This window comes from Antechinus flavipes, chromosome 1, assembly GCF_016432865.1.
Source record: "Antechinus flavipes isolate AdamAnt ecotype Samford, QLD, Australia chromosome 1, AdamAnt_v2, whole genome shotgun sequence".
NCBI classification, from domain to species: domain Eukaryota; kingdom Metazoa; phylum Chordata; class Mammalia; order Dasyuromorphia; family Dasyuridae; genus Antechinus; species Antechinus flavipes.
The window spans coordinates 123,541,976-123,555,491 of NC_067398.1; the positions used below are offsets into that span (position 1 = coordinate 123,541,976).

At 33.5% G+C, this 13,516-nt stretch overlaps 1 protein-coding gene across 1 annotated transcript in view; it reads right to left on the reverse strand.

The window, feature by feature from the left end:
- Window positions 1–13,516, reverse strand: part of RICTOR (RPTOR independent companion of MTOR complex 2) — a 118,553-nt gene that overhangs the window by 70,298 nt on the left and 34,739 nt on the right. The window contains exon 3 of the mRNA XM_051990217.1: window positions 152–249. Coding sequence (XP_051846177.1) covers window positions 152–249 — 98 coding nt within the window. The remainder of the gene's footprint in view (window positions 1–151; window positions 250–13,516) is intronic.

Below are 13,516 nucleotides of genomic sequence, written 5' to 3' on the forward strand. Positions count from 1 at the left end.
TATAGAATGTGATACAGAGGTGAAATTAAACAACTATTCCAACAACTGACTAATAAGAGTTTTAAAATGGTCAATAGCAAAAAAGAGGTTAGAAAATGTTTCATAAGTATCGCTAACAAATCAGACAAGGAATAAATTCCATGGGTCTTACCTTAGTAAAGTTATTCAGATGACCTAGCTTTCTCATATTTGATACTCCTTGCAATTTGGCCACATTTTGAAGAATCTCCCTTAAGTTATCATAAGGCTCTGTACAAAAGAAGAAGCAATTGAAAAATATTTCATATATTTTCCCAGTTACAAAACACACTATTTGCATTATCTATAAAACAACTTCTATACAACATTTTCCTAATCAGAAACGCTTTGAAATCCAGCCAAAATGGCCTCCTCTCTGTTCCTCATATGTGATCTTCCATTTCTAATCTGTCTTTTATGCTAAAATGCCCTACCACACCATTAAGTTTTTTTCCTATCTCCAAATAACCAATTGCTACTGCCCTGCTTTGGAATTAACCATCTTATATTTAATTGCATTGTTCTTTATTTTTAATATACTTATATATGTACTTTTTGCGTTCTCTATTCAAACGCAAACACTCTAAGAGAAGGGACTTACATTTTTTGCACATCTGGCACATAATAGGTGCTCAATGGATAGTGAAATGATACCTACACCTATGCCACAATTTGTTAAATCACTTTTCAATACATGAATAACCATTTTGCATTCAGTTCTTGGTAATCACAAAAAGTGCTGTGGCCAGTATTTTAACCTTTCTTTTTGTGACATACACCAAGTAATGGGGTATCTAGGTCAAATGATGTGCAGAGTATTGTACAACTAATTCACAATTCCAAACTGTTTTACAGAACGGCTAGATTCCTAGATCCACCATTTTATTACTGATTGTTTCTTTCTTTTGTCCTATCTGCCAATATTTTACAAGTATAAAGTAATAACCTCAAAATTCATTTAATTTGGATTTCTTTTGGACATTTGGAGAATTCCCCATATTGTTGTTATAGTTTGTAATTCTTTTAAAAAACTGTTCATATTTTGACCAATTATTCACGAGAAGAGGTCTAGGAAACTTTTTTTTTTTTTGGTCAAAGGCCATTTGGATATTTATAACATGATTGCTGAATCATGCATTATCAACTTGTAGAACTTAAGTAGTCGGGAACAGTTGTTGTATCATCACTGCCTGTGGTTGCCTTAGTAAATGATTTCATAGGCTTTATACAGCCTGCTGACCATATTCCCCACCCCTGCACTAACATTCTCTTAAATAAACAATTAACAAGCTAGTATTATATGGTAAGTATTGCAGGTAAAAACAGTCTCATTGATGTAGGAAAATTTGAGGCAGGAAAAAAACAAGCCTTCTATAGGGATGGGATCAAGGAACTTCAGAGAAGTAATTCTAAGGAAATTTTTCTATTTTCTCTTCTAGAAACTCTTAAACTCTTTAGATTTCTGCTTAAAATGTAGAAACCCAAGCTCTGTCACTGAAGTTTACAACAGTTAAATTACTAAGGTTTTAGATAATCACACTTTAAGGACATTACAGACATTTACGCTATTATTTACAAATGAATTCATAATAAAGTTCACTTAAAACAACTAATGAGCATATGTAATCTAAGAGTACTGATTCTATGTACAGAGTGATTATATGGTTTCTATAACCTCTATTAATAACACAGTATCATGTATTACTTAAACAAAAACACAAACTAAAAAATGTTACTCACACAACTTGCAGATGATTTAATTACAAATCTTTTCATTTCATATTTACATTTTTTTCACCTCAGATGAACCATCTAGCATTATTCCTTCCTATTTACTGATTCAATTTCATCTATCCTCAATCTGTCCCTCCCAAAATATCTGGCTTGTACAAAATAAGACTAAGACTACAGCCTAGCTTATAATCAAAATCTTTGTACAATTGACAAGCAAAGTTGTGAATAATAACAATAGATCCCAGGAAATAGGAAGAGGGAAGCATATACTTCAGTATTTTTCTTAAAATAATCAATGGCCCATCTTGATAGCCAGCATTAGTTATTATTGTGAGACAAGTAAAGGGATTACATGTGTTTTTTAGATTATATAACAAGTCCAGGGATTACATGTGTTTTTTAGATTATATAAACATAAAAATAAGTGAGCAGTTAGAGGCAAAAATCTATCAGTGATTGAAATATTTTAAATTTAAAAACAGCCATTCGGAACTGCTGAAATTATAAACAATAGAGAAGCAGGAAGGAAATAATGGTGCACACTTTCTACATGCTGTAAAGACTGAGGAGGTAAGCAATAAAGAAGGCAATGGCGATAAAAATGAACAAAATTTTAATTATTTAAAAAATTGGTCAAAGTAATTAAAAGCAATATATAAACATCAGTTATAATACAATAATTTTGTATACTTATTTTTTTAAAGATAGTTTACTTTAGGGATGTTAGCCCATGCTATAGACATTCTCAATTAATACTGACAGCTTTCCTTAATTCTTGTAATTGTTATGATCAAATCTATTCTAGCATTTGAAGTCAATAAATTTAACGTACTTTTTATCCTAATGATTCCTAACCACTTTATATTTGTAACATTTCCTTAAAAAAAAAAAAAAAAGGAAAAAAGGTGGCACAATGCATAAAGTGCTGGACTTGAAATAATGAAGACATATTCTAATTGTACCATGGATACTTAATAACTGGAGGACTCTGGGCAAGTCACTTAACTTCTGTTTGGACCTCACTTTCCTTATTTGTAAAATGAGGATAAATAGTACTTGCCTTCCAGAGTGGTTGTGAGGATCAAGAAATATGTGTTTTGCAAACCTTATAACTCATTTATTCTCATTGTCATTTTCTCTCTCTCCCCACATATATATAATAGCTATTATAGTTGTTAATATTACCAAAATTGAAAGGAATTCAAATTAATTTTTTGGACTTTAATAACTGCTAATGTATCCCATCAATCAGGTTATTATCAAAAAGTCCAAGTGGATTTAAAGGTGAAACAATATGATATGAGAAGGAAAAAGATTCAAGAGATGAGAACAGGGAAAAGTTACAATGATTCACCAAATAGTCAAGAAGGGAGAGGGAAGAGGAGAAGAGGTTATTGTAGAGGTGACAGCCTGAGAGAAAACTAAGAGGTCTGGGGATTGGAAATGTGGAAAAAAGTGTATGGAGTTGCAATCAGAGGAAGGGGTGGAATGAAAATAAATTGTGGTCAGATAAGGGCATTTTAGAGGTCATGCAAAAGGAATGGTATTTTGGGGTGGTGATAAGATCAAGGGTAGGACAATCATTGTTTTTTTGAAATGGGCTGGACAAATAGGTCATGGGAAATTAGTAAACTGAGAAACTGAACGTAAGGGTTTATGAGGAAGTATCAATATGTATGCTGAAGTCTCCTACTATGAAGATAGAAATTGAGGAGAGAAATTAAGTCAGGCACTGAACTCAGAGGGAAGAAAGGAAGTGCCTTATAGGTCAGTAAACAACAGCTACCAGGATTTTGACTGAGTGAACCACAAAGGAGGAAAGACTGTTGCTAAGTATTGGTAGAGAAAGAAATTCAAAGTGGCAATGAGAAAGAGAAGTAAGGCATATCCAACTTCTCCATCTCAACTAGAGTTACTTATCAGGCAGAAATGAGTGAAATAGTCAAAATCAGACTCTTTTTACACAGCAAAATAACTGTTTGGACATATATATATATATAGTATTTAACTTATACTTTAACATATTTAATATGTATTGATCAACCTGCCATCTGGGAAAGGGGTGGAGGAAAGGAGGGAAAAAGTTGAAACAAAAGGATTTGCAACTGTCAATGCTGAAAAATTACCTATGCATATATCTTGTAAATAAAAAGCTATAATAAAAAATAAAAAAAAGAAAGAAAGTGTATGTACTCAATGCTGGAAAGGGAGGTTGTGTTGTCCAGGTGGGAACCAGGTCTTAATGACAGGAAAAAGTGAGAAAGTTAACAATTTAAGATGATAGTAAGTTTATAACTTAGAATAAGCATTCCAAAAAGCAGTTTTTGAGATGGGTTAGCTTTAGGTCACTAGGAGGGTGGTTGAGGGAATGGTACTAAGAAGTGAGAAATAAAAAAAATGATTTGAACAATGATAGCCAGAGTTCAGAATAACCATGATGTAGAGGATATAACTAGAATGGGGAGATCAGGATGGGAAGGGTATATAATTGGACAGAGTTTATAAATCATTAAAGAAAGATTATATTGAACCTCTTGTCATACCAATTATCAGCTTTTATACTAGTTGATAATAAAAAGTGTATATGACTGACACAATACAAAGAAAATAAAAAATGAAATGTGCTCGTCCCGCCCCCCCCTTTTTTTTTTACTACTGCAATTGGGGTTAAATGACTTGCCCAGGGTCACACAGCTAGGAAGTGTTAAGTGTTTGAGGCCACATTTGAATTCAGATCCTCCTGACTTCAGGGCTGGTGCTCTATCCACTGCCCTGTGCTCTTGTCTTTTGCTACAACTTTTTTTTTTAGGGACCTCTGTATTTTTTTATGGGAGAATATTTCTGAAATGTTGGTATACAAGGAATTACCCTGTGACATCACATTATCACACATGATAGTAAAATCCATTAACAAAAGAGTTTGAATAGTTACTTAGAATATAAAAGATAATTCTTACCACTTCACACAATGCTGTATTGTTTATGTACATCTTAAAAGTATTAGCATTTTAAACTTATAAAAATGTTAACATATGTTACAAAGGTTTTCAAATTAATCATTCCAAAATTTCTGTAAAACCTAAGACATTATATCAGATGACCTCTTTAACATCAACAGCTATAAGCAAACAATTTCTATAGGAAAAGTATGTAATGTTAAATGTCAGATTCTTGTCATGATCATAAATACACTAGGAAAAAATGGATTTTAAAATAGAGATTCTGCTTTAATCACAGTAAACATAACCATAATATTCTATATTCATGTAGCACACGGAAAAAAAAAAAAGAAGTGTAAAACTAATAAGGCAGTATGGTACTAAGCAAACTTGGGAGAACAAAGAGTAGAAAAAACATGGGAGAATCAGCCCCAGTATCAAACAGATTCTGAATATTAGCTCAATGGAATACAACTTTTTACATATTGTATTCTATTACAAAGTAAAGAATCACATTACCATTCTCCACCAATTGCAAAAACAGTAGAATTTTTAGTCCTTTATCACACAGTTTTCCTCTAGGCTTTTGGATCTTTTTTGTAAATTTCTTTAATATAGTAGTTTAGATATTCCTATCAAATGTTATGGATAACAAATAAATAATAAACAAGTGTTTATAATTGAAAAGGATATGCAAGTTGAAACATAGTACTATTTGACAGAAGCAAAAGAAAAATAAATAGAACTTACAGATGGTTTCTTCCATCTCTTCCCTACCATTCTCCCACTTAAGCTATTAATAATTAATAGAAGATAGGAACTTAAGAAAGGACTTATAGAGAACTGTGTAGAAATGTACAAAACATGTTATCATAGGACATCCATCAAACCAAAGAAAATTTTTTATCACACAGTTCATTGTTTTTTGATGACACAACAGGATTTTCCAACAGTGAAACATTATTAGAAATACAGCACTGAAGCTTAAAGACATTTTTTAGAAGATCATGAAATAACTATTAGAAACTATTACTTTTACAAAGCTTACAATCACTGGTTGTACTACAATTTCTATGTCTTAACCTATTATATTTTACAACTGTACTTGCATAACCATTAAGTTTCCACAGTTCCCTAATTAGGAGTCTATTATTACAAGTGCAAAAGGTTGTTCATATTTAAAGACAAAGGAACTCGACAAAATGACTCAGCAGCTGTGTTTTGGAATATTTAGGCTATTAGTTCTGGTGTATTTATATTAATACTACTATTTAAAAGCTTTTTGTATAATTTATATAGCATTTTTTGTCATTTAAATGCTTTTCTGAAGGATTAACAATGATAATCAACATTTATATAATACTCTAAGGTTTGAAAATTCTTTATATACTTCATCTCAATTAAACTCCACAACAACTTTCCAAAAAGGATTCTACAAGTATTACTGATTATATTTTACAAAAGAAACTTTATACTGTTGTTGCTGCTGCTCATATCATTATCTAGTTCAAATCTCTTTGCTCATCTCCAGTCCTACACCTCCAATTGTCTATTAAGCGTAACAGACTGATGGCTCCTAGAAGTCTTAAATACCAAGTATGCAAAATGTAACTCACTGTTTAAAAAAATTCTCCCTCTTTCTGAACTTCTCCATTACTATTCAAGGATACCAACACCTCTCAATCACCCAGGCTCAAAATCTAGTTGTCACTGCCTTCTTTTACCCTTCAAATATCTGTTGCCAAGGCCTCTCTGATTTTATCTTTTTAACATATTTCTTATATACCCCCTTCTCTCCTTTGACACTGTCGCCACCCTAGACAACTTCACTCCAATCTATATCCTCCACTCAGTAGCCAAAGAGAAAATACTAAAGCTTGACAACTATCTTTTGTCTTTATTTGTATCTACATCAGTATTTAGCAAAATGCCTCGAACAGACAAGTGTATGTATGGGAGAAGTGAAAGAGTGAGGAATTGAGGAGCTTGGATAACTGAGCCAATGGTGGTACCCTTAATAAAAACAGAGAAGTTGGGAAGAGGAATGGAGGGGAAATAATAAATTCAGTTTCGTACATGTTGAGTTTAAGATATCTATGGAAGTATCTAGTTTAAGATGTCCAATGGAGATAGATCAAAGGTTAGGGTGAGATATCTAAATAGTCATCTGCATAGTGATAATTGAATCCATGGGAGTTGCTGAGATCATTCAAAAATAAGAAAAGAAAAAAGTATAGATAGAAAAGAGAACTAAAGACAAAGCATTGTGGAACACCCCCACAGCAACAGAAACTTTTAAAACCAGGAAAGAACAATGTCTTAAAAATCTAGAGAGAAGAGAGTACCAATGACAAAAGGTTGATTGACTGCAGTGAAGTCAAAAAGGATGAGGTTGGAGAAAAGGCCATAAAGATTTAGCAATGAAGAGAACATTTAGAGAAAATGCATTAAGTGATTGATAAAATCAGAAGCTAGAAAGCAGAAAAGTGAGAAGAGGGTGAGAGAAAAAGAAGTGGAGGTACCAATTGCTGGCAGTCTTCTCAAGGGATTTAGCCACAAAAGGTGGGAGAGAAGGATAATAAATCAAGTGAGTGTTATTTGAGGATGAGATGAAAGGAAGACATGGGCGTGTTTACAGACAGCAGAGAATCAGATAAAATAGGGATGAGAGAAGGGCCAATATGCTGGAAAAGATGAATTAGAATGTGATCACTTGTGCATGCAGAGGACTTTCCCTTAGCAAGAAGAGAAGCACCTCTTAATGTGAGACAGGTGAAAAAAGAGATAGTTAAGTAATATTGGGGGGAGGGGGAGAAAGGAGAAAGGACGCGCCCAAGAGTACAATTACTTGGCAAATGGCCTCAATTTTTCAGTAAAATCTAAGATAAGGTTCTATGAAAGGCTTGATTGAGGGATGAAAAATTTGAAAAAGCAACTATTCTCAGTAGGATAATTAATCAATCAGGGAGATGTAAAAGAACTGTTTTGCTATAATGATACAGCAATGAAATTATATAACATATTTGTAGTGGAGGCAGTCAGCATGATTTCATGATTTTTTAATTTCAACTTTGGAAGAAGTACCCACATCAATGAAATCATTGATCCACTGAGATTAAGACATTTGGGTATCTTGGGAGGACAATATTTTATAAAATGATAGTTATAATACAACAACAAATAATGAAAGAGGCATAGGTTTTAAAATTCTGGTGCTTTCCCGAACAATAAGATGGCTAATACATAATTTATGGAATTAATATGAAGAGATCAAAGAAAAGACAAGGGAAACTTACAGAACAATTACACTAGTAATATCTGCAGAACAGAATGAGACTAGAGGGCAAAAAGACTCAGTGTCATTTTAGAAAATAACAATTATGGGACAGTGAACAACAACAACCTGAATTCCAATTTCCTACAGTTCAAAATACACAAAAATACAAACCAATAAAAAAAAGTTGTTAATTAATAGCATCAATTTGAACTGCTACTGAAATGCATCATGGGATTAGTGCAGAATAAAGTTTTACAACAAAAATAAATAGTTTTTATATTCTTGAATAAGGACCATTATAGTTAGCTCACTCAGCATAAATCAGGGAAATAAGGGGGAAAGAACTATAGAGGCCTCAAAGGACTACAATGTGCCATCAAGTAAGTATTTTGTGAAGCTGACAATTTAACTTCATAATTAAACATAATTAACTTCAATAATTAAATGGATAACTGAAACAAGTGACATTTCAATCTAAAATTTTTTAAACCACCAAAACTGGTGAAAAATTCAAATATTCTACACTACTACCTCATTTGTTTTTGAAAGTTTACAATTTTATCTCTCATTACAAAAGATTGTTAGTTAACTGACCTACATTTCCATATTAAAAACAAAAATATGATATGAAACATTTCAAGAAAGATGGTAAGAAATTATTTTCTCCTTGAAATAGGCAACACTCACTTGACATACCAAAATTAACTTAAAAGAGGCTCCATTTACATCACTCACTGAAGAGTGAGGTATTTCAAAAAGCAGAACAAAAAGGGGAAGGTCAAATAAATTTAGTTTAGGTGTAGGAGAAATCACTTAAATTCCCAAATCAGAATTTTGACTTTTTTATGCAAACTTCACATGAAATTTAAGCTCCTTTAGGAGAGGGATTATATTTTGACTCTTTTCATATCCTCAAAGCTTAGTACAATTTTTGACACATAAGAGGTACTTAATAAAAAATAAAATTTAAAATAAAATTTTTTTAAAATGATGATTATTTGTTTCAATATTACACAGGCAGGTAGGTGGAACAGGAGAGAAGAGATCTGGAATTCAGGAAGAAGTGATTTCTCTTCCTGAGTGCAAATCTGGCCTTTTATTAGCAATGTGATCCTGGGCAAGTCACTTAACCTTGTTAGTCTTGGTTTTCTTACTTGTAAGTTAGAGGAGGAAATGGCAAAACACACAATTATCTTCTCCAAGAAAGCCAATTGGGATCACTGGGAGTCAGACATAATTGAAATGACTGAATATTAACAGTACATAGCACAGTGCCTCAAGCTTTTAATAAATGACTTCAGATAACAATATGCATGTATGCATGAATAAAAATTACAGGTAGAGTTAAGTCTGACCCTACACTAAATGACTCCACACTAGGGATGATTTTCCTTCTTTTTAAGTGTCAGCCTCCTTTCAAGGATTCTAAATTATTGTTCAACTGTAACAAAGAGTAAATCTGTTTTTGTTTTGTTTTGTTTTGTTTTTTTAAAGAACTGAAGCAGAAGCTCACAACAAAGAATTTTACTTCTTGAGAGAGGATTCTAAGAACATAGTGGAACAGGTCAGAAAATTTCAAGGTCTCCAGATCTCTCCCACAAACAAGATAAAACAGCACCCCAGAGCAAAGATAAAAGTGTAAAAATAAACAAGAGTTGGGGAAGAACAGTGGTCCTTGGATAATTACAGAAGATATAAAGAAAGACACAAGGATGAGGTCTGGCCCATGCAAAGTATGACCAGCTCCCCTGAAACAGTGGGCAGGTAAGGTAACCATGGAGCTGGCTGGATTGGGAGGTGTCTTGACTCCAGCAGAAGGAATTTTCACATTCAGGACAATATGTTAAGTCTATGTCTATGTCTGGGCAAAAGTTGGACCCCTGCTGACAAAGGAAACTGGCCCAGCTGTACTGCAGACACATGGCCATGGGTGAGAAGAAACCATCATATGTCCAATAATGCAGAAGTAATCGGGCAGGGACACTATTGGCTGGAGGATCTAAGAAGAGAGCTAGCTCTCCAAAAGTCAGAGGGGGAAATCAGGAGGAGTCCCTGAGGCCAGAGGCACCATCCCGCTATACCTCAGGACCAGAGGTGATTACGATAAAAAAAACTTGCTATTAACAACAACAACAAAAGAGAGAGAGAGAGAGAGAGAGAGAGAGAGAGAGAGAGTGTGAGCGCGAGAGTGTGCGTGCAGGCAAAAGAGAAAAAAATCCTACCAATGAAAATTACTATGGGAATAGAGAAGACTGTGGTTTGTCTTCAGAGGAGCATGCAGCAAAAAAAAGCCTCTCCTACCCCAAAGAGTAATGTCAAATGGTCACTTGCCCAAAAAGAATTCACAAAACTCAAAAAAGACTTTAAAAATCAAATAAGAGAAATTGAGGAAAAATTAAGGAAATATATAAGAATATTAAGAAAAACAAGATTATGAAAAGAAGTCAACAAACTGAAAAGAAGATCCAGAATCTTAAAAGAAGAAAAAAAAAAAAAAAAAACTCCTCAAAAATTAGAACTGGTCAAGCAGAAGCCAGCAAAGACTTGAGACTAAGAAATAATAAAATAAAATGTGAGGTAGGAAATGATTTGATGGAATTAGAAAAATATAAGAAGACATGGACTTATGATGGCAAACAAGCATTTTACATAGATGTATGTTATGTATATATGATTATAGATATCTATATGTATCTATATGTATATGCAAACATATACACATATGTGTGTGTATATTTCCTCACTTCATTTAAGTTTGGAGGGCAGGGAAGCAAATAAAATAAAATGTGTATAGCAGATGAATGGGACCACGTGAAGATTTCTCAAAAAATCTATGAGATGGAGCAGATCAGACCCTAGGCCTAAGTTTCAGGAAGTTACGTGACCCACAGGAAATAGACAGCATTGCTACTATTGGTCAATGGTACTTCATTTTCAGTCATCCAATGAACTCAAGTCTTTTGCTATTTAATCTATTCAACATTTCTGGCTCACCAGGCCTGCTACAATGCTGGGAGATGGGAGCTGAAAGGCTCTGTGTCTGCCCAGCTGGTGTGCTTGGATCTTTCCTTGCAAGGACTGAATAAATACTTCCTGTCTGTATCAGAAGATATCTCAGAATAGTCAATTTGGGTAAGGTCTAGCACCCTTCCCATATACACAATATGTAGTATTTATTACATAGGCTTTCTTGAAATGGAAATTTATTGCTTTGCATTTTGAATCCTCATGTTCTGCTATATGTAATTTTTTTCCTACTTTGTATTTGTTTTAAATAAAGAGAAACAAAAAAAGAACTTTACTTCCTGTTCTTTGTATATTAAAATGTTTGATTGTTAATAAAAATAATTTAAGATGATTTTTATTAAAAAATAATTTTAAAAATTATATTCCCCCCCCATCAAAAGAGGAAACCAGATAACCACAGTCGCTTAATTTTATAAACAATTATAAGCCATCTTATGATCTGAAGATAGCTAAAAAATAACCTTCCTCCTACTGTGGAGCTTTGTTAAAGTGGAAAGAACACTGAGCAAGAGACCTGCATTCCAATCCTAGTTCTGTAAATACCTGACTATTCATCTTGCACAAATCATTTATTTAAGCTATATGAGTCTTCAGTTTCTTCCTTTGTAGGAGTTTCCTTTGCCAAGGAAATCACCTCTTTATGTAAGACAGGTGAAGACAGTTATATAAAATGAAGAAGGAATGAAATAGTTTGACTAAATTATCTTTAAGGTCACTTTCAACTCCAAAATGTATGAAATGGTAAAAACAAACAAACAAAAAAAAAAGAAAACAAAAACAACACTTTTTTCTTTTTAGGAGAAAGATGTGGTACTACAGGTACTTTATGTCAAATACATCAACCCCTAACTTTATATCTGAGATTTTAAGGATAAGCTTTTGAACGTCCTGACCTGACTGCCCAGTTGTTTATAAAGAGCAGATACTGAAAATGACTAATGAAAAAACAAAAATTATCAATAAAAATTTTTGAAGCAAAAAATTAAAAGTTCTATGATTACAAGGTTGTTTTTACGTCATCCATTCAATGAGCCTCAGACATACCATAGCCATTAACCAACATTAAGTTTAGTTGCAGGAGTTTGATACCCCACCCTAAATGCAAAGAAACTTAAATGTATGACCATCAGCAAGAATATAGGCAAACCTTTGTTACTTTGACTCCATAAATAAGATTTTTTTTTCTTAAACCAGGACCAGTGATTTCATAATTATAGTGAGGAATTTCCCTCCAGTAATGCAAATCTACAACTGTTCTTTGAAGCATAGTCTGGGACTTTGCCTGGGGCACAAAGAGGTTAAATTGACAAAGTAAGTCAAAAGTAAAATGTAAATCCAGGTCATCTGGCTTAAGAGAGTACTTTTCTATCCATTTTCCCCACACTGTTTCAGGAATAATAAAAATTATAAATCTAACAGCCAAAATCTTAAGATTTAGAGACTATTAACAAGGTTCTCTGAGAAGCTGGACTTTATTTCTTTAGTTGTTTGAGTCATGTCTGACTCTGTGATCCCAGTTAGGGTTTTCTTAGTAAAGATACTAAAGCAGTTTGCCATTTCTTTTTCCAGCTCAATTTACAGATGAAAAAACTAAAGCTAATGGTTAAACTAATAGTTAAGTGACTGACTCCTGGTCACACAGTTATTATTTGTCAGAGGCCAGATTTTGAACTTAGGAAGACAAGTCTTCCTGAATCCAGGCCCCATGATTTATCCACTGAACCACACAGCTCTCTCACTGAGCCCTAATATTATGTCATTTGTAGTTCTATATAGTAACTATTGACTTGGTGGGGCTGACGTTTTGTTGCATTCAATATTCAGCTTGAAATAAAGTCATTATCTACAATAATTGGAACTTCTATGCAGAAATTGATAGTTATCTTTCTTTTGTAAAGGGATTTGCCCAATTCTTATAGAAAGGAGGAAAGGGAAATTAATGAATGACCATTCATAATGCTATGAAGTTTATTCATTTTAAATATGATCCAAGATTTTAGTCGGCATGGATATGAAAGGTCACAACCATACATCTCCAGATTACCCTTTATCCTTTTAAAATTTTGTTACCTTTATAAAGGCAAAGGAAATAGACTGTTTGATAGTGATAGTCATGGGTGGTAGGGAAAGAGTCTCAATCATTGCTGGCAAGGTTCTTCCCAGAGTCATCCTTAATAGGCCGATCCTATACCTAGAAAAAGGTCATCTACCTGAGAGCCAGTGTGGCTACAGAAGGAATGGAGAACAGTTGAAATATAATGTTTACTGCCTAACAATTCCAGAAGAAATGACAGGAGCAGAATCGAAGTCTGTGTACAACATTTGTAGATTTGATCAAGGCTTTTGATACTTTCAGTAGCAATGGCTTATGGGTTCTGGACAATGGATAATACTCTCGAGTTTTCTCCGTCACCAATGGAGGGAAACAAGGCTGTGTGCTTGCTCCCATGCTTTTTAGCATGATGTCAAACGCGTTCATGAGGACAAACATGGAATCAAAATCAACTACCACACTGATGGT